General features: G+C 39.5%; 1 protein-coding gene across 6 annotated transcripts; it reads left to right on the top strand.

Annotated features, from left to right (window-relative positions):
- On the top strand, nt 1-26111 carry LOC110913636 (protein ROOT HAIR DEFECTIVE 3 homolog 1). Of its 6 annotated transcripts, none has more exons than XM_035986193.1 (18): nt 12-352; nt 778-927; nt 1045-1111; nt 1657-1759; nt 1885-1955; nt 2044-2107; nt 2181-2249; nt 2330-2377; nt 8933-8995; nt 9109-9165; nt 9248-9406; nt 9484-9555; nt 10141-10220; nt 10314-10392; nt 10485-10650; nt 10747-10871; nt 24430-24499; nt 25762-26103. In XM_035986193.1, the coding sequence occupies exons 1-17, from the start codon at nt 349-351 to the stop codon at nt 24448-24450; spliced, it is 1398 nt and encodes a 465-aa protein (XP_035842086.1). In that variant the 5' UTR covers nt 12-348; the 3' UTR covers nt 24451-24499; nt 25762-26103. The 6 variants fall into 6 exon arrangements, with proteins under 6 accessions (XP_035842088.1, XP_035842084.1, XP_035842086.1 ...); XM_035986194.1 differs by lacking the exon at nt 25762-26103 and adding an exon at nt 24616-25749; XM_035986191.1 differs by lacking the exon at nt 24430-24499 and having other exon boundaries at nt 9-352; nt 25762-26111.
- Nucleotides 26112-26777: the final 666 nt, after the last annotated feature.

Genomic DNA, 26777 nt, shown 5'->3' with positions numbered 1-26777 from the left:
ATTTTCCAAGAAGTTTCAACAAGTTGGCCTCATTCAAATTTTTTATAAGGATTGCAGTCATTTTCCAAGAAGTTGGACTTATTTGAATTGATTCTAGGGACCGCAGTCATTTTCCAAGAAGTTGGCCTCATTCAAATTTTTTATAAGGATTGCAGTCATTTTCCAAGAAGTTTCAACCAGTTGGGCGGATTCAAGTTGCTTCTAGGGACCACAATGGACATGTGGAACACTAAACTGTATACTAGATCAACATGTTATAGCTAAAAGCGTCTCAACAAGACTTGTCTGTGCTTCCTTCTTCCTCTAGTAATCAAAGAGCAAATCACATCTTTAGTTGATCTCAATCAGATGGGTAAGCTATTTATTTGATTTGGAATGCTAGCTCATGCAATCAGTAATGTTTTTAAATTCTTGGTGATTGTAGTTCAATTTTAAGTCATTCCATTGTTAAATGCTGCTGATTGCTCTTTTTTACCAATCACGTTTTAGTATAACTTTTTCTTAACTCTAGTGTAAGTGCAGTATGCTTAAGCATGTTGCATTTTAGTTATCTTGTAGAAAATGAGAGCTTATAGACTAGATAGTTGACCAAAAGATTTTGCGTCTGTGGTTGAATCTGGACCAAATTGTTATGGAATACATGACAATTAATTTGCAATCCAATTAAAGTAGATGAGTTGATTTCAAATCTTAATTATCCAGCTTAGAATTTCCATATGGAGCTGCTCCAAGTCAAGGGATTATGTATATAATCATGAAATTGATGTCTTATTTCAGATAAAGCAGCTGACTGTTACACAACCCAACTCATAGAAGGGGATGGTACTTTTAATGCAGACGGTCTTGAAAATTTTATCAAACAAGTTAAACTTGAAGAATGTGGACGTTCATATGCGATCGTTGCTGTCATGGGCCCACAAAGCAGTGGTATGTTTAGTTTACCACATTCAAAGCTAAACTCTTTGATCTATTTCTTAAATTTAGTATATGTTCTTATTTAATTACACATAAATTTGCAACTTGTGATATTAATGTGTCTTATAGGGAAAAGCACACTTCTAAATCATCTTTTTCATACCAACTTTAGAGAAATGGATGCTTCAAAGGGAAGGCACGCATGACCTAATAAATATGATATTTTTATTTTTATTATTATTATTGTTGTTGTTGTTGTTGTGTTGTTGTTGTTGTTGTTGTTGTTGTTGTTGTTGTTGTTGTTGTTGTTGTTGTTGTTGTTGTTGTTGTTGTTGTTGTTGTTGTTGTTGTTGTTGTTGTTGTTGTTGTTGTTGTTGTTGTTGTTGTTGTTGTTGTTGTTGTTGTTGTTGTTGTTGTTGTTGTTGTTGTTGTTGTTGTTGTTGTTGTTGTTGTTGTTGTTGTTGTTGTTGTTGTTGTTGTTGTTGTTGTTGTTGTTGTTGTTGTTGTTGTTGTTGTTGTTGTTGTTGTTGTTGTTGTTGTTGTTGTTGTTGTTGTTGTTGTTGTTGTTGTTGTTGTTGTTGTTGTTGTTGTTGTTGTTGTTGTTGTTGTTGTTGTTGTTGTTGTTGTTGTTGTTGTTGTTGTTGTTGTTGTTGTTGTTGTTGTTGTTGTTGTTGTTGTTGTTGTTGTTGTTGTTGTTGTTGTTGTTGTTGCAATAGCTCATTTCCATGTTATTCTTGCCAGGAATCAGACCACCCAAGGTATATGGATAGCAAGATGTACTCGCATTGAACCCTGCACTATTGTAATGGATATTGAGGGAACAGATGGACAAGAGCGAGGAGAGGTTATTCTAAATTATCATTTATTTTGTTAATTCTTATATTTGTGAACACAATATGTTTTGCTTTTGTATTGTGTTTGCATCTTCTTTATTTACCGTCATTATTAAAAATTTAATTACCGGGCTAGGATGATACTGCATTTGAGAAACAAAGTGCGCTTTTTGGGATTGCCATTTCCGATATAGTGATTATAAACATGTAAGTTTTGCAGCTCGAGATACTCTTGATCTCATCTGAATTCTTTTTACACTTATGTTTTGTCTCCGGATAAAATCGTGTTACATAGGTGGTGTAATGATATTGGTCATGAGAAAGCTGCAAATAAACCTCTTCTGAAAACCGTGTTCCAGGTGCATTATCTATATCAATAATTTAGCCATTGCACATCATCGGTTTGTTAATCTTATGGCTAATACCTTTCAGGTTATGTTGCGGCTATTTAGTCCACGTAAAACAACGTTAATGTTTGTTATACGTGATACAACAACCAAGGTAATTTTTGTCTCTCGTGCCGTATGTTAGGGTCACATGATTTGATGTGGATTTGATTTAAATCTTTTTATCTCAGGCAGACATCTCCTGAAATCATAAAGTCTAAATTGAGGAAAGAGATTAGAAAGGTAGCTTTTTTCTTATAGTGTAACGCGCCATCATGATACCTCCCTTGTGTGTCAACGATGTATAGATGGGTCATATTCGTCACTCGTCCAACATAATTCATCTTCAACGTTGAGTGGCACCACCATAATCCATAGAGAACTCATAACACTTGAACCTAGATAGGGCTAATGTGTCTCTTTAACAATAACTAATGTCACACCCCCAAATTTCCACATGCAGAGTACTACCGCGAGGCTTGTGACTGAACAGAATCAAGCCACCAATCATATTGAACAATCATAATAGTTAAATAATTTTATCAAAACAAATATGATTAGTGACTAATAGAGTCTAAGTCCATAGTTTTAAGTTCCAAAACAAAGTTTAGAATAACGGCGGAAGCATACAGTTCGAAATATAGGTTTAAACTTCATAGTTGATGTCAAAGACCCAACACGGGTTAGGTTTAAGCAGTCCACTAAATACTAAATACGAGTGTGCGACAACACAATGAGTGTGCAGTCCAAATCAAGGTGCCATTCTATTAACTAAGTGTGTGGCCCACAATGGGATGGCCCACACCGAATGTGCGGCCCACATTCTAGTTTGCGGCATCCCAAGGTGTGCGGTCATGCTGTTCAAGGTTTGTACAGTGTGTTTGTGTGCTGGTACCAGGACTGTGCGGTCCACAAGGTGTGCGGCCTTGTTCGGCTTAGGTGTACGAGATGCATCACAGCTTGTACCCTTTTTGGGGTGTGCAACACACGTGGCACACCCTGTGTGCGACCTGCTGTGTCGTGTACGTTGTGCAGATTAAGTGGTACGTTGGGCAATTGTACGGTATGGAAACAACATGCAATAACCATTTCTTGCTCAAATATTCCACTGGATCAAATCAGATAAGACAAGAGTATAATTTCTTTTACATCAATCTTCATAACCTTAATAATACTTTCAACATTTATCTGTGCATATTTCGGTCGGCCCTAGCTACAAATGATCTATGTCAAAATCATTCAATCATATACAAGCATATTCATCCTAACATCATTTATGAATCAAGAACATCATTCACATAATCATATTCGTAGTGATTAGCATTCATGTAGTTTTGAAATCAGAATCAACACTCTTAACAAATTCATAAAGATCTAAACTCGGTAATTTAACAATTTCCTAACCTTCACAACCACACCTTTACTCAAATATGGCATAATTCTTGTCAAAACGTCAACATATTGTTGCAAAGGACATCATCATAGTCATGAGCATCAATTATACGAAATCACGGACATTCTCATTTAGCCATTCAAATCATCAAGCAACTAAACACCTTTATCACACATTATCACTCAAACATGGAGGTATTACACTAACCGTTCAATAGTAGAAGCGAGAGGTGTGTAGAATCAACAAATGGAAGCTCTCGAGCGATGAACACAAGCTGTTTTGAAGATTGATACTGCTGGCGTTCAATGGTGATGATCTTGCCGCCGGATTCAAGAAGAAAGGGAGGATCTTGATGTATTTTTAGGGTTTTCTTAGAGAGAGAAAGTTAGAGAGAGAGTATGTTTTAGGGATTGGAGCCCTAATAATTTGCTGTCACTACTAGGGTTTGAGGTGGGCCTCTCCAAGATACTGGGCTTGGGCAACAGAAACAAAGAAATGTCGTGGGTGTGCGAGACTAGTGAGGGTGTACGGGGTCAGCTAAGAGTGTGCGGTCAGGGGCTTTGTACGGGTTTGATTATAATTAATGTTACACATTAGTAAAGGATTTCACACATTTATCACATGATACACATAATACACAATGATTATAACGTAAGTTTTCAATTAATAATTCACATAATCGTATCATACAATGAAGTTGTGCGGGAAAACCTGAAGTGTCACATTATCCCCAAGTTTCAAGAAATTTCGTCCCGAAATTTTGCGCGCAACCACTGACAAGCTAGTATGTTCAAATGTTTTCGCGGGGTGTCACATCATCCCCTTGTTCGTTTGGAATTTCGTTCCGAAATTCAGTTGTGGCCTTAGTGCTGGAAGTATTGTTTGTAAACAACTGGGGATACCTACACATCATCTGGTCCTCCCGTTCCCAGGTAAACTCTGGGCCACAACGCGAGTTCCAACGAACTCGAACGAGGGGTATCATGCTACGCTTGAGGGTCTTGGTCTATCGTTCCATGATCTCAACCGGTTCTTCAACAAAGCATAGCTGGTCATCAATAGTGAGTTCCTTAAAAGAAACGACAAGAGTTTCATTTGACAAACACTTCTTCAGCTATGATACATGAAAAAACATGGTGTAACGCACTCACCTCTTCAGGCAGGTTTAGTCTGTAAGCTACCTTACCGATCCTCTCGGTAGTTTTGAAAGGTCCAACGTATCGCGGATTAAGCTTGCCCCCTTTTCCAAAACGTACCACACCTTTCCAAGGTGAAACTTTTAGTAGAACTCAGTCCCCGACCTGGAATTCTAGTGGTTTGCTACGCTTATCCGCGTAGCTTTTCAGACGGTCACGAGCTGCCACCATGCGTTGTCTGATCTGGGCAATCTTATCCGTAGTGTCAAGTACAAGTTCTGGGCCAGTAATTTGGCTTTCGCCAACTTCCGCCCAATAACAAAGGTGATCGACATTTACGACCGTACAATGCCTCAAATGGTGCTACCCGAATGTTAGTGTGGTAGCTGTTGTTGTAAGAAAACTCTACCAGAGGTAAGTGGTGTTCCCACCCGTTTCCAAGGTCAATAACGCATGCTCTTAGCATGTATTCAAGTGTCTGGATGGTATGTTCCATCTGACCATCCGTTAGTGGGTGATAAGCGGTGCTCATATCTAAATGTGAGCCAAAGGATTTGTGCATAGTCTACCACAATTCAGACGTAAAATGTGGGTCACGATCGGAGATAATGGATGTTGGCACTCCGTGCCTAGCAACTACTTCTTTCACGTAGATGGCTGTAAGTTTTGAAAACTTGTCGGTTTCTTTCATCGCGAGGAAATGTGCACACTTTGTTAAACGGTCTACAATCACCCAAATGGTGTCGTTTACGTTTTAAGACTTTGGTAAGCCAGTAACAAAATCCATGGAAATTTGCTCCCATTTCCACGTCGGCAACTCAGGTTGCTGCAGTAATCCTGACGGCTTGTGATACTCGATCTTGACTCTAGCACAAGTCAAGCATTTGCTAACGTACTTAGCGATAATGGGGTTCATGTTAGGCCACCAATACAAGGCCTTGAGATCGTGATACATCTTGTCAGAACCTGGATGTATGAAGTAGCGAGACTTGTGTGCTTCGTCCATTACAAGCTCTCAGAGATTTCCATAGAATGGAACCCAATACGGTCCAAAAAATGCAAACAACATATCATACAAGAAATTTATACCCCAAAGAAAACATATCATTATAACATCATCTTGAATATTCGTTATGGGTTTTAAAAAGAAACAGAGAACACTACAACACTTAACACTGCACCAACAATTGACCAAGTAATTAGTAGACTTATCCAAATACTTCAAACCAACCAGGTTCAACTAAAAACATATTCACATTCGAATATATATCATGCCCGAGACGAATTTATCAAAAGAAATAGAGTTTTCAAGACAACTAAGATAATCACAAATAACATTCACTGACCAAGGAGACTTCCAGGTAGGGGGCAGGTCGCTGCCACGGCCGCTGTACACGGGCCAGAACTCCGCTGCCGTCATGAAATACGATTGAACAAACACCCGAAGCAAACACCCGAAACACGAACATGAATTTGTTGAACCTTATACACAACTGAACCGAGATGAATCTGCTGAACCGAGAACCCGACCCGAACCAACTCAAAACTGAGCACGAGACGCTGTGGCTCCGACGTCCGTTGTCATTGTCGAGCACCTCCAATCATCATCTTCATCATCATCGGACTCCACATCATCGGAAATCCGTCGGGAAAAAACAAATACCACCGCCGCTACAGACGTCGGCGCTTGAAAAAAAAAGTTCGGGGGTTGGAAGGTAACATACCTAGAAAAATATTTCTATCGCGTAGTTTTGAGGTGTATGTTCAGGTCGGACGTTGGTGATTCGATTCGGGTCGTGTCAGGTCGGGTCAAACATTAATATCAAATAAAAAACATTCTCAAACACAAAATAGAAGTTATCATTTTATTCTTCCCATAACATAATCTAATAACAAAACAAGTTAAGGAATCACTCTAAATTTCAAACACTAATTTCTATCTAAATCAAATCACAATAAGATTAAACAAATAAAATTAGATATAGTTACAGAAAGATTCAACAAGTTTAGGGCAAAAATTCAAAAAAATTCACCCCTAATTTCAACCTAAATCACATAAATTGCAGCCCTAAATTAAACCTAAAGATAAAAAACACATACCTTTACCCTTATGAAGTTTGAAGATGTCGAACAAGAGTACAAGACCACAACAACGAGCAGCGTTTTGACTTCTGTTCTCGAACAAGAAGCTGAAGTCGAACAGTTCTGGAACCTGCGTTCCCCCCCCCTTTCTGTAGTTCTGGCTTGTGGCTTCTATTCTTCTGGTCGATGTCCCAAAGTAAATGAATTTGGTTTTTTTATAGGGTGGGCTTTTAAGTTGGGCTATATAATGATTTGATTTGGGTTATATAATATACATTCTAGTATTCTACCAAATATAATGATTTGGGCTATAATATTTGGGCTAATTAAATATTTTATTTGAGCTATATAAATCAAAAAATTAAAACCGGGGGTCGAAAACGTATATACCTATAAAATCCTATACGAAACGTACATATATAACACTACTGATCGAAAAGTTCGGGGGGTCGGGCGCCCCTCCCCGCCCTTAAATCTTGCGCCCTTGTCGGCGGTGCCGTCTGCCGCCGCCGCTCACCGGAGCTCGACGCCGGCTCCTCATCTCCTCGTCTCTCTCTCCCCGAACAGTTTATCTCTCTCAGCTGTTTCATCACCACGGCGCCACCAGACGGCGATGGTGGTGATGGTCGGCCGTTCGTCGATCAGATTAGGGAGAAGGTGGGTGCTGTGGGTGCGGCAGAGGGTATAATCAGGGGTGGGGGTTGGGTGTATATGTAATGGAGGGGAGTTAGGGGTGTGCGGTAGCCGGAGATGATCGCCGGAGAACGGCTCTGGTCGCCGGAATTCTTTGGTCGCACAAGAGGGGTATGCGCCTGAAGGTTATTGGGGTTTTAGGAATAACAAATGAGGATGGTTATATTGTTATAGGGTAGGGTTTTAGGGTATGCAGGTGTGAGTTGTGTTGTCCTCGGCCCAAGTATATGGATCCGTTTAATCTTATGTATTAGCTAAGCCCGTTGTTCGTTTTAATTTCCAAGTACCTATGTCGGTTTATATATATACGTGTGGGTTAATTTATATACGTGGTTCGTTTTCTCGTAGCGAATTTGTTATTATTAGATAATAATAATAAATGTGGTAGTAATAATAAAAGATCATTTAATAATAATACCCTTCTCTCGATAATTGAAAATGAGAGTACGAGTTGTCACATTTAATAACTTTTTCATAAGTTAATTATTTAAATAAAAACACCACAAAATTGAGTCTTTTTATCTATTATTTGATTATAGTATTGTAATATCGAGAAACAGATATTTTTTTAAATGCGTTAAACTGAGTTCATTTTTTTTTTAAATGGTGTTTTATTTTGGCCCATGTGTTTTAATTTATTTCAATGGTGTTTTTAATGATACAATGTTAACTACCAAAAATAAACCAGCGATTTAAATGACTCGAATGCTCTTCCTACAAAAAAAAATAAGAATTGGCACTTGTCATTTAATGGTATGGTCTTTTCAGATGGTGCGTGTCATTCACTAGCTGATACCATTTTGGGGATCTTGTTGGTTGTATAGAAAAGGAAGGAAAACAAGAGTTCAAGTTTGTTTCATGGGATAAAACAAATTAAGAGTTTTAAGTAAAGAGCCATAGGGCTCAAACTCAATAAGTAATTGGTATTTAATTTATCCCACGCAATTCTGTGTCTAAATTCCTTTTTTTAATTAACAAATTTAACTACCTAAGGGTGTTAGGAGTTGTTAAACACTTGATAGTGGCAAACTAAAAAATCTACCAATGAGAGTGTGCCATGTCAAAGTGGTAAACTATGCTCAAAAGTGTTGGCAATGGTTAGACACTTGGTGAAGTGGTAAACTTTAAAAAAAAGGAAATAGGTGTGATTGGTTGAGAGATGGCATGGACGACACCCACACACCCCCTCTCTCTCTCCTTCCTCCCCTCCCCTCACCGCATCGTCATCCCTTCACCGATGTTTAATGAAACCGAGTGGCAAAAGGGGTTGGCGGCTGTGTTACCGCGTGGCAAACCCCCTTGCTGAACCACTTTACCGCACCACTCCTAACACCCTAATGTTTCAAAACAAAAACAAATTAGTAAGCTAAACTATTGTGACAAAGTGGACGATGTTGGGGTGGTGGCCAGACATACTTAAATTTGTAATCTCTTGCCACCTTAAAAGGTAACACGACTATGCCACAGGATTTGATACTATGTTGTTTGACGTAGATATGGGATTCCGTTCCCAAGCCAGAAGCCCACAAATACACCCATATGAGCGAATTCTTTAATGTAAGAAGTAGGATATAACACTTGTATTTATTTTATTTTATTTTCATGTTTTTTGAAGAAAGATTAGTATGCCTATCCACCGTATTATAACTTCTCATTGATGGTATGAACAGGTTGAAGTTGAATTGCTTTCTAATTATGAATACCAGGAAAAACAATTTAAAGAAGAAGTATGTATGAGATTCAATATTGTAACTAAGAACTTTCTTGTATCTCATTATTCTGTATTGTAACTAAGAACTTTCTTGAAAGGTGGCACATTTGAGACTTAAATTCATCCAATCTACTGCACCTGGTGGTCTAAACGATGATAGGAGAGGGGTTATTCCTGCTTCAGGGTTTTCCGACAATGCACAAAATATCTGGAAACAAATCAAAGAGAACAAAGATCTTGACTTGCCTTCCCAAATGGTAAATGTTGTTTACACTTTCGGTAAGATCTGACATATATTGTATGTCTATATGTTGATTTTGTTTTTGTTTGCCAGATTATGGTGTCAACTATACGTTGTGAAAAAATTCTTGAGGATATCTATTCTTCCTTTGTTGTAAACTACAAGGTATTTTTTTTTTTTTTTTTTTTTTTTTTTTTGTAATCTAAGACATAACATAACATAATATTGAAATATTGAAACATGCTGTTGGAAGGGTGATAGCTTAGTAGTAGAGAAAGATTGGATCAATATAACTAACTGAAGATAACTAAAGTCAAATGAATGAAACGACTTTTATTAACGATTTCTGATTGTTGTGGTTATTTTTAAAAGTCCGGAGAGGGGTATTTTATACACGCGGAGTTGCAACATCGCAAAGCTTTCTAAATTTATGTGACAACATAACTTTATTTTCTAACTAATCACAACATTTAAACAACCTATTTACGAATTACATTTTATACCCTGACTATATAACTGTGTTTTCTAACTAAGTTGAACTAAACTTAACGAATTAACGAGATTGGAAAATTAACCAGCAACAACCATCTTCTTTTGTTCGCACTTGACCCCTAAGACTTGTAAACATTTGAAGTTAGAACATTAATATATGTGTTTTAGAATAAGATTGTCAATATCTTTGGCAACATGTTACTAACATATATGACACATTACCTTCATAAGTTTGAAGTAAATAAATCTATGTTGCAGGATTGGCGCCATGACTTAGGAGCGGATGTGAAATCTCAATCAAAGAAGCTTAGATCTCTGCTTGAAAATTGTTTGTCCAAGTAATAACATCGTGTTAATTCTACCATTTTTATAAATTATAATTACAACATTCATATATTTGTTGCTCATATTTTAGTAATTTTTGTCGTCAGTTATAATAAAGAGGTTGTGTACTTTGATGCTGAAGTTGTATCTGCAAAAAGAAAGCAATTGGAAGAGAAAGTGATGGAAGTAATGTTTCATGTTACTTGGCAAATATTCTCTGTTTTATTTAGGTGTAGTATTTCGTAATTACTAATTTTGGTATCTTGTATTACCTGTAGCATGTTCTACCCGCCTACAAGCAGTTGTTTAAACACATACGATCGGAGTCTTTGGATTATTTCACAAGAGCACTTAAGGATGCCTTGAATGAAGGACAGGGATTTGCAGAGGCAGCTCGTAACTGCACTAAAAAGTCGGTCGGACGATTCAATGAACTATGTGAAGGTACCACTATCTAGTATCATTTTTTTTTTTTTCCAGAAACTACTTCTTTTTCCTTCCAGATTCTATAAATATACAGTTTTGACTCGGAGATTGCAGATGCGACCATTAAGCAAGCTAATTGGGACCCTACTAAAATAAGGGATAAATTTTACCACGATTTGGATCAACATATTACTAAAGTTCGAGCTGCCAGACTAGATGAACTTACTACACTATATGAGGTAAACTAATAATAGAGAAATTGAAAGTATTCTATAGTGCATGATTTCTTGAAATTTTTATGGTCTTCACAGTTGCAAAAAAAAAACCCAAGAACCCAGCTCGTAATTCTTTTTCTCGTCACTTGCGTCTGACAAATCACCACTAGAAAATGAAACCCTAATTTTCTTTCTTTACCTACTTGCATACGAAGAACCACCCCAATGATAGGAATAAGACGCGAATCACCGGTCCAAACCGTAAAATTAAAAAATAGATCTACGACTCTTTTGGATACAGATTCACCAAAAGAGTCAGATTCACCACCAAACAAACCGTAGGGCTATGATTTCTAACAGAAGATACAAATAGACCACCACAGTTAGAGAATCATGTCTAAAAACACCACCCAACGTGCCACAGTTCAGCTAGCATAGACCATCAATTTTAACTCATAATGCAATAAGATAAAATCAACACAAAAATGTCGATAATCTAAAATTCTCTGCCCGTTTCCAATGACCCGTAAGTTGTTTGCTATTTTTTAAGGTATTCACCCCTTGATTCATTTACGCTAAAAAAAAAACAAATCCATGTAATGTAATTAGATGAATTGGGCTATCTCATGGGCAAAGCAAAACCCAACACCAAGCCACATTCTGAATGTCCCTAGTGCAACTACTTAAAGTGTGTTGGTTGCAATGTAGTAGAGAAAGCAAGCCCAAACATCAAATTTGTGGACGTTCTAGATACTATCCTTCGTCGAATTCTAGCATAATTAAAAAAAGTGATTTTTGACTAACAACTAAGAAAACAAATACAAAGTGGAAAACTTAAATCTAACAAGCTAGAGAACCAAAATCTAGACAATATTAAGAACACTGAGAACAAAATATGAAATCAATCATAAATAAGAACTCGAATTCCGAAAAATATGCAATGACCTCTAATCTGACAATTGACCAAAATCTGGATTTCTAACCCAAAAGACCTCCCGCAAGAGATGGCTAAATCCTATAGTTATCGGGCAGCTAGGCATGTAATCCACACGCTCAAGATCCTAAAAAACCTGTTGATTAAGTAAAATTAGAACAAAGTGAAGAAGTGCTAAGATGGAATCAGTTATCGCCGGATATACAAAATTTCACAATTTATTAGATATGTGACACCAATTCTAACGAAAACTATGAAGCTAACCATAAGATGATATACCGAATACCTAGGAATAACAGACGAGAATTAACGTGAATCTGAGCTATCGACTCCATAACTGTCAAACAGTGACTAGTAATTAACTTACCAATCCCAACTCGTCTCTCGATTTGTTACAAAAAGATGCAAACTTTACTTCGTTAATTTTAAATGGGCTTAATTTACCTTGTACTATCTCTTATTAGAAATTTAGAAGCTCAAGACCGATTAACCATCAAAGACCGATTTGATTTAGATGAAAAAACAATAATGAATCCAGACCAGACCAACAAAATTGTCAAACAAAATCATTAAACACAACCAAGACCAGCAGCGTACAATATCATAATCAGAATAAATCAAATCAAAAAGTCAAAACATTATTTAAAGTTATCTAAACCTAGGTAGTTATAAAAGTTTACCTACTCATAATTGAGAACAAACCTAGGTAGTTATAAAAGTTTACCTACTCATTATTGAGAAAGATGCAAAGCCATAATCCAAGTTAGGGTTCATCGTTAAAGATATAAAAATTAATTAAGCTACTAGACTGCTAAGCTTAAATTAACTTGTTCGTTTGTCTAGCGAAATTAAATATCATGGAGTGTGCTTGCTTCCAAGTTCTAGATCTCGTCCAAGTTATAGAATTCCTTTTGCTAGCCTACATTGCACCTCCTAATATCCTTTTCAACCCATGTGATCCATTTAGTGAACCCCTTAAATTTATGGTCACTCCATATTCATTTAGTTCTTGTTCACTTAACTGAAGCCCAAATGGGTTTATGATGCTCCAACCCCAACTGGGTTTATTTCTCTTGTTACAAATATATAGACCTGCACATCAAATGATCATGGAATTTAATGAATCACATATTATATAGCTTTGAAAAATTTAAGGCATTTAAATGTCATGATGAAAAATTACGATTAAGTAAAAATAACTAATATTAGTATATGTAACATGGAATATGAATATTAATTTAATGGTTTATGTTTTCGAACTCTTGATTTCATACATGTATACTTTAATAAAAACAACCCTCAATCTAATAAAAAGTAATAAAAAGTGTAGGAAATATTTATAAAAAAAAATGTGTAATTTAGAGCACGTCAAAGTCAAATGTCCTCACACTTGAAACCAAACAATGAACCAATATTATCATAGTCTTGTACATCAATCAAATCCACCTAACTGTTAAAACTGACACAAACCAAGGCACTTTTTGTACGTAAGCTAGGGGTAAAGGCAGGGAAATGATTTTATGGAAAATTTGGCTAAAACAAAACAAGTGGAAAATCCAGCACAAACAAATAAACAACTAAAAACTTAATTGGGTAATTTTGACCCATATCACTTTAATCCATTTCTTTTCTTATTTCTCATTATTTAATTCTCTTCTCTTGGTGTCTAGTTGGTAATTTTCAAACGGGTCAAACAAATTAAAGTATCTAGCAAGTGGCTAATTCCTAATGCCTCTGTCCTCTTTGAGTAAAATCCATACCCAAGATCTCAAAATATATCAAAATGTACAAGTTTTAAAATAAGTGCAACATGCATGTTGATAAATTCAAACAACACACGAAAGGAAGCATAAACATGGAAATCATTTAAGGCTCAAATTCTCACTAAAATGTGGAAAAGTTGTTAATAGTGGCAAAGCACAATTTTCCTATATCCAATTTGCTACACTATCCTAGGCACCTCAAAACAGTTTTTATTTAAAAACAAACTAAGTAATACAAACTTTATCCTACAACTTAAAGAATTGTTGTCATAAAGTGTGCAAACCTCAACAACCCGCCTTCAGCTTACGCAGGGCCGGCCCTTAGAATTCAGATGCCCTGTCCGAGCTCGAAAAAATGTGCCCCTTCGTCTTAACTAATCAACAAAATTTCTAATAAATCAATGCCTAAATAATCGACAATTAACGTTAAATAACACCTAAGTCCTAACTAATCGACAATTAGTGGTAAAATAGGTTTGGTAAAACCAATTCAACAAAACCTAAATAGGTCCTATGATAAAGTTTTTTATATTTGAAATAATATATTTATTGAGCTAAAAAAATAAAGTAAAAGAAATAACAAAGTTGGCTAAGTTAAATATACTAAGAAATACATAAATAAATAAATAAATAATAAGTAAAATTATAGCTAGCTTTAGTTTGCTGTTAATTATTATTATAATTTTTGTATTTTTAAACTGATAGAGAAAAAAGAAAAGAAAAAGTTTAAAATAGAAAGGTGTACACATTATACATTATAGCTAGCTTTAGTTTGCCGTTTATTATTATTATTATTATTATTATTATTATTATTATTATTATTATTATTATTATTATTATTATTATTATTATTTTGAAAAGTAACTTTCATTAACAACGAGCGCCGACCCAAAACGGGCCGACAACAACAGCTACAACATCACATATTTACGAAATTACACCAATCTTTCCATTCTATCCCTTTATACTTAGATCTACTAGAAAACCAAAGAAAATTCAAAGCTTTAACTTCACTAATGTTTATTTCAATCCTAACCTGAGAGCTCGAGAATTTAGCACTATTTCTTGCCTGCCATAAACTCCAGCAAGCAGTCATTATTATTCCTTGAATCGCGACCTTCTTCTTCTCCGATCCACTAAATTCTTTATGAAGACCGAGGAGATCTTTAGCCTGATTAGCAACCGGTGTCGCAACCATGGTTTCGGCTAATCATGCTGAGGTCTCGAGTCGCAACGGGACTCGTAACCTGTGGTCTCGGCTTGTCCTGTTATGGTTGCGAGTCGCAACCGCGTGGTCTCGAGTTGACACGCTGTGGTTGCGAGTCGCAACCGTGTGATTGCGAGTCGGTATGCTGTCATTTTCACGTTCAGTGTTGATTCAGGTATGGTCAGTTTAATGGTACAATGTAATCAGGCCCAAATCAGGAAACAACCAATAGAATTCCACTAACAGTTTTCCTAATCAGGCTATTAGTCAAAATGGATCAAAAATCACAAGGGTTTTCATATCTTCAACTATTATTCAAAGTGTTCTTCATATATTCAAACCCATATTCATCAAGTTCATATCATATTTAGCACTTATTCAACCAAAACTATGAACAAACATCAAAACTCTTAGCATAACACACAACTCGGTTTTCATATAGGTCCGATTTCATGACAAGTGCAACCCGATTTCATGTATTATCAATAACTAGTAGTTTGAACTTCATTAAACACAAGGTATCATGAGTTCTTTAGCAACACATTCAATCATTAAAACTTTTTAACACACATTAAACATCATTCATGTGATATCATTCTTTTTGACAACAATTAATAAGAACATTCATGCATAAATCATATTGTCATAATCATCAATCCAAGCACCAAAACACAACATGAACTACTAACATATCAAGAAATACTAACCGGTTGGTGAAGTGTGGGTGTGTGCCGATCCAAAGTTCTAAATCCGAGAGTTCTTGTGCCAACCGATTGGATCCGAAAACTTGGTGGTGTGTTTGTGTTCTAGAGTTTTTAGTGAGAGAGAAGTAGGAGAGTGTGTGTGTGTCCTTGTTCAACAAATGGTAAAAATGACTAAGGGTGGTTTATATATATAGTCAAGTTCCAAGTGGTGCACCCTTCATGGGTTTCGGCTAAGGGTTTTCGGCCCAAATGGCCCAACCGGCCAAAGGCCCAAACCGGCCTAATGGTTACGGTTCACTCGAGACCACATGGTCTCGAGTCGGGTCCTTGTTGTTTCGTGTTGGGTTCTCGGCTCGCATACATACATAGATACATACGAATGCACACATAACAAAGCACATAAAAGTTCACGTTTATCATTAAGTTTAATCAGTTAACTAGTCACATAATGTACAAACAAGTTTCATCAAGACACAACGAAAGGTTCTAGATTTCGAGTTGTCACATCATCCCCAAGTTGAAAGAAATTTCGTCCCGAAATTTGATGGCACTCACTGAGGAAGCTAGTCAAGTTGCATGGTTTTCCTGGTTCTCCTGGGGTGTCACATCCACCCCTCGTTGATCTGGAATTTCGTCCCGAAATTCCGTAGCTTCAGCCTCAGTAGCGTTTGTACTGTTCTCAAACAGTTGGGGATACTTTTGTTTTATCCGATCTTCGCGCTCCCAAGTGAACTCTGGGCCGCGACGTGAGTTCCAACGAACTCGAACAAGAGGTATTCTAGTGCTCTTGAGGACCTTAACATCCCGGTCCGTGATCTTGACTGGTTCTTCGACGAATTTCAACTGTTCGTCGATCGTGAGTTCCTTCAGAGGAACTACGTGCGTCTCATCTGACAGACACTTCTTCAGATTCGACACATGGAAAACGTTGTGAACTGCACCGAGTTCTGCTGGTAAGTTCAGTCTGTAGGCCACCTTGCCTATTTTCTCAAGGATTTCGAAAGGTCCAACGTATCGTGGGTTGAGTTTGCCTCGTTTACCAAAATGAACCACACCCTTCCAGGGTGAAACTTTGAGTAATACCCGCTCCCCAACCTGGAGCTCAAGTGGCTTCCTGCCCTTGTCGGCGTAGGCCTTCTGACGGTCTCGAGCCGCCGCCATGCGTTGTCGTATTTGAGCAATCCGCTCAGTAGTGTCTACCACATGTTCTGGACCAGTGATTTGACTATCCCCCACCTCTGCCCAACAGAGGGGTGACCGGCATTTACGTCCGTACAATGCCTCGAACGGAGCAGCTTTAATGCTGGTGTGGTAGCTGTTATTGTATGAAAATTCCACAAGTGGCAGATGCCTTTCCCAGCTGTTGCCAAAGTCGATTACACAAGCGCGAAGCATGTCCTCTAATGTCTGAATAGTTCGCTCGGACTGCCCGTCCGTCTGTGGGTGATACGCTGTGCTCATATCTAGACGTGAGCCAAAAGACTTGTGCATTGCTTGCCACAGTTCCGAAGTAAAACGTGCATCTCGATCCGAGATGATAGAGGTGGGCACCCCGTGCCTCGAAACAACTTCCTTGAGGTATATTTCCGCTAGAGTGGAGAATTTGTCTGTTTCTTTGATTGCCAAGAAGTGTGCGGATTTCGTGAGTCGATCCACGATCACCCAGATAGTATCGTTTCCGCGCTGTGATCTAGGTAGGCTAGTAACGAAATCCATGGAAATTTGCTCCCATTTCCATTGTGGTATCTCTGGTTGCTGAAGTAGGCCTGAGGGTTTCTGATATTCCGTCTTAACTCGCGCACAAGTCAAACACTTGCTGACATAAGTTGCTATGTGGGCCTTCATGCTAGGCCACCAATACGTAGTTTTAATATCGTGGTACATTTTGTCCGAACCAGGGTGTACCGAGTAGCGGGATTTGTGCGCTTCATCCATCACGAGTTCTCGTAGGTCGCCATAGAGTGGGACCCAGATGCGTCCTGTTACGTAGTAAGCACCGTCTTCTTTCTGTTCTAAGCGTTGCCTTGACCCGCGTAGGGCTTCAGCTCTAACGTTCTCTGGTTTCAGTGCTTCTATCTGAGCAGCTCGTATCTGCGAAGGTAGACTAGAATGGATCGTGAGTTGTAAAGCTCTTACGCGCTTAGGCGTAGTGTCTTTTCGACTCAGGGCGTCGGCCACAACATTGGCCTTGCCCGGGTGATACCTGATAGAGCACTCGTAGTCATTCAGCAGCTCGACCCATCGTCGCTGCCGCATATTCAGTTCCTTCTGCTTGAATATGTGCTCTAAACTCCTGTGGTCAGTGTAGATGGCGCACTTGGTTCCGTATAGGTAATGCCGCCATAGCTTAAGTGCGAAAACAACAGCTCCCAGCTCTAAATCATGTGTAGTGTAGTTCTTCTCGTGAACTTTGAGTTGTCGTGAGGCGTAGGCTATGACTTTATCTCGTTGCATCAATACACAACCAAGACCTTGAATTGATGCGTCACAGTAAACCACAAAATCTTCTGTGCCCTCTGGCAGTGAAAGGATAGGTGCACTACAAAGTCTATCCTTTAGATGCTGAAAAGCTAACTCTTGTGCATTTCCCCAGTGATAGACAACGCCTTTCTGCGTTAGTACGGTGAGAGGCTGCGCGATCTTAGAGAAATCCTTAATGAATCTCCTGTAGTAACCTGCCAATCCCAAGAATTGGCGAATCTCCTTTGGTGTGCGAGGCGCAGGCCAGTTCTTAATAGAGTCCACTTTGGATGGATCAACGTGAATCCCATCCTTGTTCACCACATGCCCTAGGAAATGGACCTCTCGAAGCCAGAAGTCGCATTTCGAGAACTTCGCGTAAAGCTGTTCCTTCCGAAGGAGTTCCAGAATAAGTCGTAGATGCTGTTCGTGCTCCTCTTTGCTCTTAGAATAGATCAGGATGTCGTCGATGAAGACTATAACAAACTTGTCCAGGTACGGTTTGCAAACTCGGTTCATCAAATCCATAAAAACTGCCGGTGCGTTCGTCAGCCCAAACGGCATGACCAGAAACTCATAGTGCCCATAACGAGTTCTAAAGGCTGTCTTAGAGACATCCTCTTCTCGAACTCTCAACTGGTGATATCCCGATCTCAGATCGATCTTTGAATAGTAGCTCGACCCCTGCAACTGGTCGAACAAGTCGTCAATACGCGGTAGAGGATAACGATTCTTCACAGTCACCTTGTTGAGTTCACGATAGTCGATACACATTCTGAAGGTACCATCCTTCTTCTTCACAAAAAGTACTGGGGCTCCCCAAGGCGATGAGCTAGGACGAATGAAACCCTTATCCAAGAGTTCTTGTAGTTGCGTGGAGAGTTCTTCCAATTCTGATGGCGCTAATCGATAAGGTGCACGGGCTACAGGCGCAGCTCCAGGAGCTAGTTCAATCTGAAACTCGACTTGGCGATGGGGCGGAAGACCAGGTAATTCCTCAGGGAATACCTCAGGATAGTCGCGTACAACGGGAAAATCTTCTAGCTTCTTCTCCTTCTCTGTGGTGTCAGTAACTAGAGCCAAAATCGCAGTGTGCCCCTTTCGTAAGCACTTCTGGGCCTTAAGAAGAGAGATGATGTTCTCAACAGCACTTCTCTTGTCGCCACGAATCATGAGAGGTTCACTACCTAAACCAGGAATACGAACGATCTTCTCGTTGCAAAGAATCTCTGCTCGGTGTCGGGATAACCAATCCATCCCAATGACAACGTCGAAACTACCCAAGACAATAGGAATAAGATCAACAGAGAAGGTCTGGTTAGCGAGAATAAGCTGGCAACCCTTGACTACGTGTGAGGCTTCCAAACTCTTACCATTTGCTAGCTCTACACTGTGCTTGTCGCTCAGGGGTGTAGGAATACGCTTAAGCATCTTACTAACTTCTAGTGACACATAGCTAGTATCGGCACCCGAATCAAATAAGACTGTAACATAAAAGTCGTCGAGAAGGAACTTACCCGTCACCACGTTGGGATCATTCCTTGCTTCACCTTGACCAATCACGAACACTCGTCCCCTAGCACCATTGTTGTTGTTGTTCCCATTGTTACCATTCCCCTGATTGTTGTTGTTGTTGTTCTGGTTCAGTTGGGGACAATCTTTCTTGAAGTGGCCTTCAGCTCCACACTGAAAGCACCCTTTGTTGTTACCCTGCTGCTGTCGCTGGTTCTGCTGAGGTTGCTGACGATTCTGATTGGCGGGATATGCGCTCCTGCAATCCTTTGCAACATGACCAGGCTTGTTGCACCGATGACAGTTGCCCCTGGTGCATGGCCCACTGTGGTGTAGGTTGCAACGATTGCATTTGGGGTGATTTCCTTTGTACCCACCATGACTTTGACCACCAGATGACTGCTGACTGGGGCTCTTGTGATCATCCGTCTTTCTCTGCTGAGACTGAGTTTGCACCGAAGTTGAACCCCTGCTTGAAGTTCCATCCCATTTCCGTTTATCCCCACTAGAAGCACCAGAAGTAGTTGTAGCACCTATACGCTTCGGTAACTTGTTCTGCTCCACCGCCTGATCAGTGAGACGGTGAGCCAACTGTACAACCTGCTGGATAGTGGTCAAGTTTGCTGAAGTCACATAACTTTGGATCTCTGGCACCAAGCCCTTGAGGTAGAGTTCAATTCGCTTATACGGAGGGTCCACCATAGTAGGACACAACAAGGCAAGCTCATGCGATCTCTTAGTGTATGCCTCAATCTCTGACCCCGTCATCTTGAGATTGTAGAATTCATCTTCCAGCTTGTGAATGTCGTCACGACTGCAGTACTCCTCCCTGATCATTTCCTTGAAGTTTTCCCATGGGGTGGCGTTGGCAGCAACCAACCCTAACATCTGCACTTGAGCATTCCACCACGTGAGGGCCAAACCCTCGAGAGTACCAGTAGCATACTTTACCCTGCGCGCTTCAGGGCATTCACACATTTCAAACACAGACTCCAGTTTCTCAAACCAGTGTAGGAGACCTACTGCTCCTTCAGTTCCGCTAAAAGTTGTGGGTCGACAGTCCATAAAGGTCTTAAAAGTACACACCGATGCCTGAGCATATTGACCTAAGGTAGGTGAAAGAAAGACAGAGTTTAACACAAAGGTTGGTTCACGAGAGTAGGATCCAAATGATCCTAGAACAATTTCGGACTGCAGGATATACCTCCTGCGTTTGCAGCTGCAAGCGCTGCGGCAACTCGTTCGTTGATCAAAGCCGTCAACTGGGCTTGTGTCATGTTAACGCGTCCAGACATGGTTCTTCATAATAAGAGTAATACGTGTGAGGGAGGTTCGCGAAAGTACGATAGTAGGACAGAGTAAGCACACACGTGTTCAAACAACAGTAGTCATACTAATCAAGCATACCATGAGCAATGTACTACGTAACTAACAAGTAGGCAATATTCGCACATCGTATTACCTAGAACGTCGAGCCTTGCATGAAGAGCGAAGTGTCGTTGTGGACCGTTGAGCACTAAACCGGTTATAGTCTGGTTTTAACAAAAACGTTTCTCCTTTATTAAAACCAAGTTCACTATAACCAATGGCTCTGATACCAATCTGTCACACCCCCAAAATCCCACCTGCGGAGTACTACCGCTTGGAGGCGTGACTGACCAGGATCCAGCCACCAATCATACTGAACAAGCATATAAAGATCATAAAAGTTTAACCAATACGATTGGTGTTTCAAAACAATTAAGTTTAAGTTGCAAGCGGAAGCATAAGTTTAAAGTTATAACATAAGTTCAAAAGTTTCAAGTTTAACATAGCACGTAGCAATCCGTGTCCCACAACGATCCTCCTCCATGCAAGCTCCAGCTGAGTATCTATGGTCCTGCAAAGCATGTAGTAACGAGTCAACAACTAGTTGAGTGAGTTCACGGTTGGGTGTTCGTTTTAGTTGTTTCAAAAACAGTTTCCTTTAACTGGCATCCTGCCGTGGGGGTTACCCCAAAGTTTAAAAACGTGACATGTTCATTCCCAGTTACTCCGGCATTCCAGCCGTGGGGGCTACCCCATGTTAGTTATCAGGCATTTCGGCCGTGGGGGCTACCCCATGCGTACACTAGACTCGTTACCATATCGACTGCTGACTGTAGTCATGTTTATGTGCCCTGAAAACATCAATGTCTATCATCATTGACGTGCCCCAGATCCATTAGTTCACGCCCGTCCTCTGCGGCACGGTGTGAGGCTTGTCAGACCTAAATAGCGCTATCTAACTAATGACCCGCTCGCCATTGGCCCGGCGATTAGTCGATACAAAAAGGAGGGACTTCGTGATAGAGTTTTAGTCTAGTACGTTTATCCGTCCGTCCGGACGAGGAATCACATTCCTGAACCACTGACGTCCTACCCAAGGAGGACGAGGAATCCACGTTCCTTAACCCCGTTCCCAACCCAGGGAATCCCATGCTTTGTAGAGGGTGTGAACTCACCTTGGTTTGCTCGGCAGTTAATCACAAAAGTCAATCAAGTCGCAAGTAGTCAATTACACCCTAACATGGATATCACTTATAATCAGATTCAAACCAAGCAGTGTGCGTACAAGTAGCAGTTACGGCATACAGTTTCTATCATGGCAGTTTAACAACAGTGCACAGTATCACATTTGGCCCACAAGTTCTACCTAAGCCCAATTCACGTATTAATCAGTTAACACAGAAGTCCACAAGGCCGGCCCACCAACTTAGGCCCATAAGTGTGGTCTCGAGTCGCAACCGGACTCGCAAGCATGGTCTCGAGTCATGTTGTTTGATCATAAATGGTTGCGAGTCGCAACCGGTGTCGCAACCATGGTTTCGGCTAATCATGCTGAGGTCTCGAGTCGCAACGGGACTCGTAACCTGTGGTCTCGGCTTGTCCTGTTATGGTTGCGAGTCGCAACCGCGTGATCTCGAGTTGACACGCTGTGGTTGCGAGTCGCAACCGTGTGATTGCGAGTCGGTATGCTGTCATTTTCACGTTCAGTGTTGATTCAGGTATGGTCAGTTTAATGGTACAATGTAATCAGGCCCAAATCAGGAAACAACCAATAGAATTCCACTAACAGTTTTCCTAATCAGGCTATTAGTCAAAATGGATCAAAAATCACAAGGGTTTTCATATCTTCAACTATTATTCAAAGTGTTCTTCATATATTCAAACCCATATTCATCAAGTTCATATCATATTTAGCACTTATTCAACCAAAACTATGAACAAACATCAAAACTCTTAGCATAACACACAACTCGGTTTTCATATAGGTCCGATTTCATGACAAGTGCAACCCGATTTCATGTATTATCAATAACTAGTAGTTTGAACTTCATTAAACACAAGGTATCATGAGTTCTTTAGCAACACATTCAATCATTAAAACTTTTTAACACACATTAAACATCATTCATGTGATATCATTCTTTTTGACAACAATTAATAAGAACATTCATGCATAAATCATATTGTCATAATCATCAATCCAAGCACCAAAACACAACATGAACTACTAACATATCAAGAAATACTAACCGGTTGGTGAAGTGTGGGTGTGTGCCGATCCAAAGTTCTAAATCCGAGAGTTCTTGTGCCAACCGATTGGATCCGAAAACTTGGTGGTGTGTTTGTGTTCTAGAGTTTTTAGTGAGAGAGAAGTAGGAGAGTGTGTGTGTGTCCTTGTTCAACAAATGGTAAAAATGACTAAGGGTGGTTTATATATATAGTCAAGTTCCAAGTGGTGCACCCTTCATGGGTTTCGGCTAAGGGTTTTCGGCCCAAATGGCCCAACCGGCCAAAGGCCCAAACCGGCCTAATGGTTACGGTTCACTCGAGACCACATGGTCTCGAGTCGGGTCCTTGTTGTTTCGTGTTGGGTTCTCGGCTCGCATACATACATAGATACATACGAATGCACACATAACAAAGCACATAAAAGTTCACGTTTATCATTAAGTTTAATCAGTTAACTAGTCACATAATGTACAAACAAGTTTCATCAAGACACAACGAAAGGTTCTAGATTTCGAGTTGTCACACAGGTATACGTAGATGATATTATTTTTGGTTCCACTAATGATGTCTTGTGGAGGGAATTCGAGCGTGTTATGCAAGAGAAATTCGAGATGAGCGTGATGAGGGAAATGAATTTCTTCTTGGGCCTACAAGTTCAACAAATGGAGTCTTGGATTTCATCAGTCAGACAAAATATGTCAGAGATATCTTGAGCCGGTTCCAGATGTCCGAAGCAACGCCCATAGGTACCCCAGTCCCACCTCTGCAGAATCACGGGATTACTCCGGACTTGAAGGGTGAAAACATTGACCCTTCACTGTACCGAACAATGATCGGATCTATCATGTATCTCACTGACTCGAGGCCCGACATCATGTATCCTACGTGCCTGCCTGCCCAATATCAAGCCAACCCGAAGGCCTCTTATCTAATTGTTGTAAAAAGAATTTTCTACTATTTGAAGGTTCGACTTGATCGCATTCAGTGATTCTAATTTTGGTGGCTGCAAAATCGACGGCAAATCCCAACGACTGTATGTTAGTTTTTAGGAAATTGCCTGGTCACCTGGAAGTGCAAGAAGCAGAATTGTGTAGCTACATCAACATATGAAGTCGAGTACATTGCAGCTTCAAGTTGTTGCTCCCAAGTCTTGTGGACCCCCACAGCAAATGTGCGATAATGGTTTTGAATTCCTAACTACTATTTTCATTGATAATTCTACTGCCTTACAGATCACTAGAAATCCTGTGCAGCATTCAAAGACCAAACACATCGAGATCAAGTATCACTTCATACGTGATTGTTTTGATAAAAGACTTATCGATGTTGTTAAGGTCCACACCGATGACCAACTGATGGAGAGTGTGAAACACGAGCCTTAAGTTTGTTATAATACGTATTTTATTGTGTTGTAAGCGATTATGCGCTTTGAATATGTTCACTACGGAAGTTTGTGGTTTTACAGGTAAATCACTTAATTTGGTAGAGTTGGAACACTTGGTGAAGATGCGGAATGCTCGAGGATGATAAACAAGGTAAATCTCATTAATCGGTAGTTATTTCGGGTCAGAAAATGGCTTGGAAATACAAGAAATGCGAAATAAAAAAGTTCAGGGGCCATTCGGTAATTAATGGAAAGTTGAAATTACAGCTAAATATGGAGTCCACATGTACAACGTAGGCTATGACTATCTGAACGTAGCCTATGGTTGAAACTGGTAAGCCAAAACATAAACAGCAGCTTCAGAGCGTAGCTTACATCTGAAACCGTAACTTACGATTGCCATACGGACCGTAAGCAAGGTTATCAAACGGTCCATAAGGCTACGACGGGGATCGGGAATGCGCGTATGTTGACTTTTATATGGTGATTTAAAGGGTTTTTAAAACCCTAACTAAGTAGAATTCATTCACCTACGAATTTTTGGAAGCAAGGAAGCTACTTTAGCACTATTCTTCACCCATCATCATCATATTTTCGATCATAATCAAGATCGAGATCATGAATTTAGCCATTAATCAAGCTTTTGACGATCAATCAACCAACATGAGCGGCTAATTATTTTATGGTTTCCTCCGGATGGAGGATTCTTGTAAGTTATCGAGTTTTATGTGTTTAAAATAGTCTGTGAAATCGGTACTCTAAGCATTCGATGCTTTTTACAATTTGGTTTGATTAATTGAATAGTAGACGATTGGTTTTACTTTAATTCTTGATTTTAATTCATTCAATTCCCGAGATTTCTAATAATTGCGATACATTTGACAGGGGGTTAGGGTTAGCAATTCCAATTGATTATTCTTATGATAACCTTCCATTGTTTTTACAATCAAAGTAAGTAGTCTTAGGGTAATAACAATCAGTTAACCGAATTAAACAATCATGTCTATGTGATTGTCACAATTTAAACACGTAATTTGCGTTGCTTTGAATCTAAAATCCAGAGGAAGCATTGTTTCTCCAACTGTTTACAACTTCATTTATAGTAATTAGTAGTTTAATTAACTCTCAAACAAACAAAGTTTATATTTTTGAAATTAGTTTATTAGTTCTTAATGCATAACGCTTTCCACAATACTCCTTTAGTTCGATACCCTGCTTATCTTATCTATTTAGGTTAAATAGGTTTTTGATTGACACTCACGATAGTCATAAAAATGGCGCCGTTGCCGGGGAGTCGTGCGCAAAGCGTTTCGTTTTATGTATTTTTCCTAAAAATTATAAAAAAATCCAAAAAGAGTATTTATTTCTTTCTTTGCCAGTATTACGCGCATTTTCTTGTTTGTGCTTGTGCAGGTGACTTTATTCGTGCATGCATCATACTCGGAAATCCAGGAAGTCTTCGCCACTAGTATTCGATCCAGAAATTGAAGGAACAGTCTGGCAAACCCGAGTCATACATCGAGAGAACAAAGTGCTACAATCTCCAATACCTACAACCAAAGCGATGGAGAACTCGGGAAATCCAGACAAGCAAGCTGCAAACCCGCGTCAACAATCTCAATTTTCACCATTTCCCACTCAACTTTCACCTAACACCACTTTAATAGTGCACGCATCAAATGAATCTTAAAAACATTTGAAAGTTTGACTATCGATAGCTGGTATGTAAAGCGTCAATGAACTCATTGATTATTAATGTTATGTTTTTCAAGGACATTAATATGTGTGCCCACATAGGAAGCACTCAACCCATAGACGATTTAATGTCGATTACCCTCGACTGGGACACAAAAGCACTCCATGTGGCCTCACAAGGACCCATGAGTGGGGCTCGCCCATACCCGATAGATCTACCCCTTTTGTTCCTTCGTCCTTAACAGGATTAATGGTGCCTAAGTTTTGCACCCATTCGCACATGATCCGGTATTTCATTCCATAGCTTAACCATACCTAAGTTAACATGTATTCCCCCCGAGAGTTATAAAACTGAAAGCATTTAAAAGAAAAGGGGGACATGAACTCACTAGTTTGTGTCCGTATTAGTGTGCTAGCAAAACGGGTATCCAACAACGCGTAATAACCTACAAGTGCTCTAACCCATTAGACACTTGTGTGTATGTTAAATCGCGTACACGTTGATCATCTGGAACGTTATTGTATTTGTTATTAATTTGGAACCCATGTGTATTTTAAATATGTTGGCATTTGTTCCGTATGTTCGTTTTAATATATATACTTCTTTTTATATATATATTCATGCATTCATAATGTTTACAAACGAGCCTTGCCCTTTGTGAGTCTTTGTGCCTCACACGATCATATGTAGGCCTAGTCCATGAAAGTCCTTGTGCCTCGCACAAGTAAGAATG

This window comes from Helianthus annuus, chromosome 2 (assembly GCF_002127325.2).
Source record: "Helianthus annuus cultivar XRQ/B chromosome 2, HanXRQr2.0-SUNRISE, whole genome shotgun sequence".
Classification (NCBI taxonomy): domain Eukaryota; kingdom Viridiplantae; phylum Streptophyta; class Magnoliopsida; order Asterales; family Asteraceae; genus Helianthus; species Helianthus annuus.
This window is presented reverse-complemented; position numbering and strand designations above follow the sequence as displayed.

Coding starts and splice junctions, on each gene's coding strand:
- LOC110913636 (XM_035986191.1), top strand. Junction 8,996..9,108: donor ATATGAGCGAATTCTTTAAT/GTAAGAAGTAGG, acceptor TGGTATGAACAG/GTTGAAGTTGAATTGCTTTC. Junction 9,166..9,247: donor AAAAACAATTTAAAGAAGAA/GTATGTATGAGA, acceptor CTTTCTTGAAAG/GTGGCACATTTGAGACTTAA.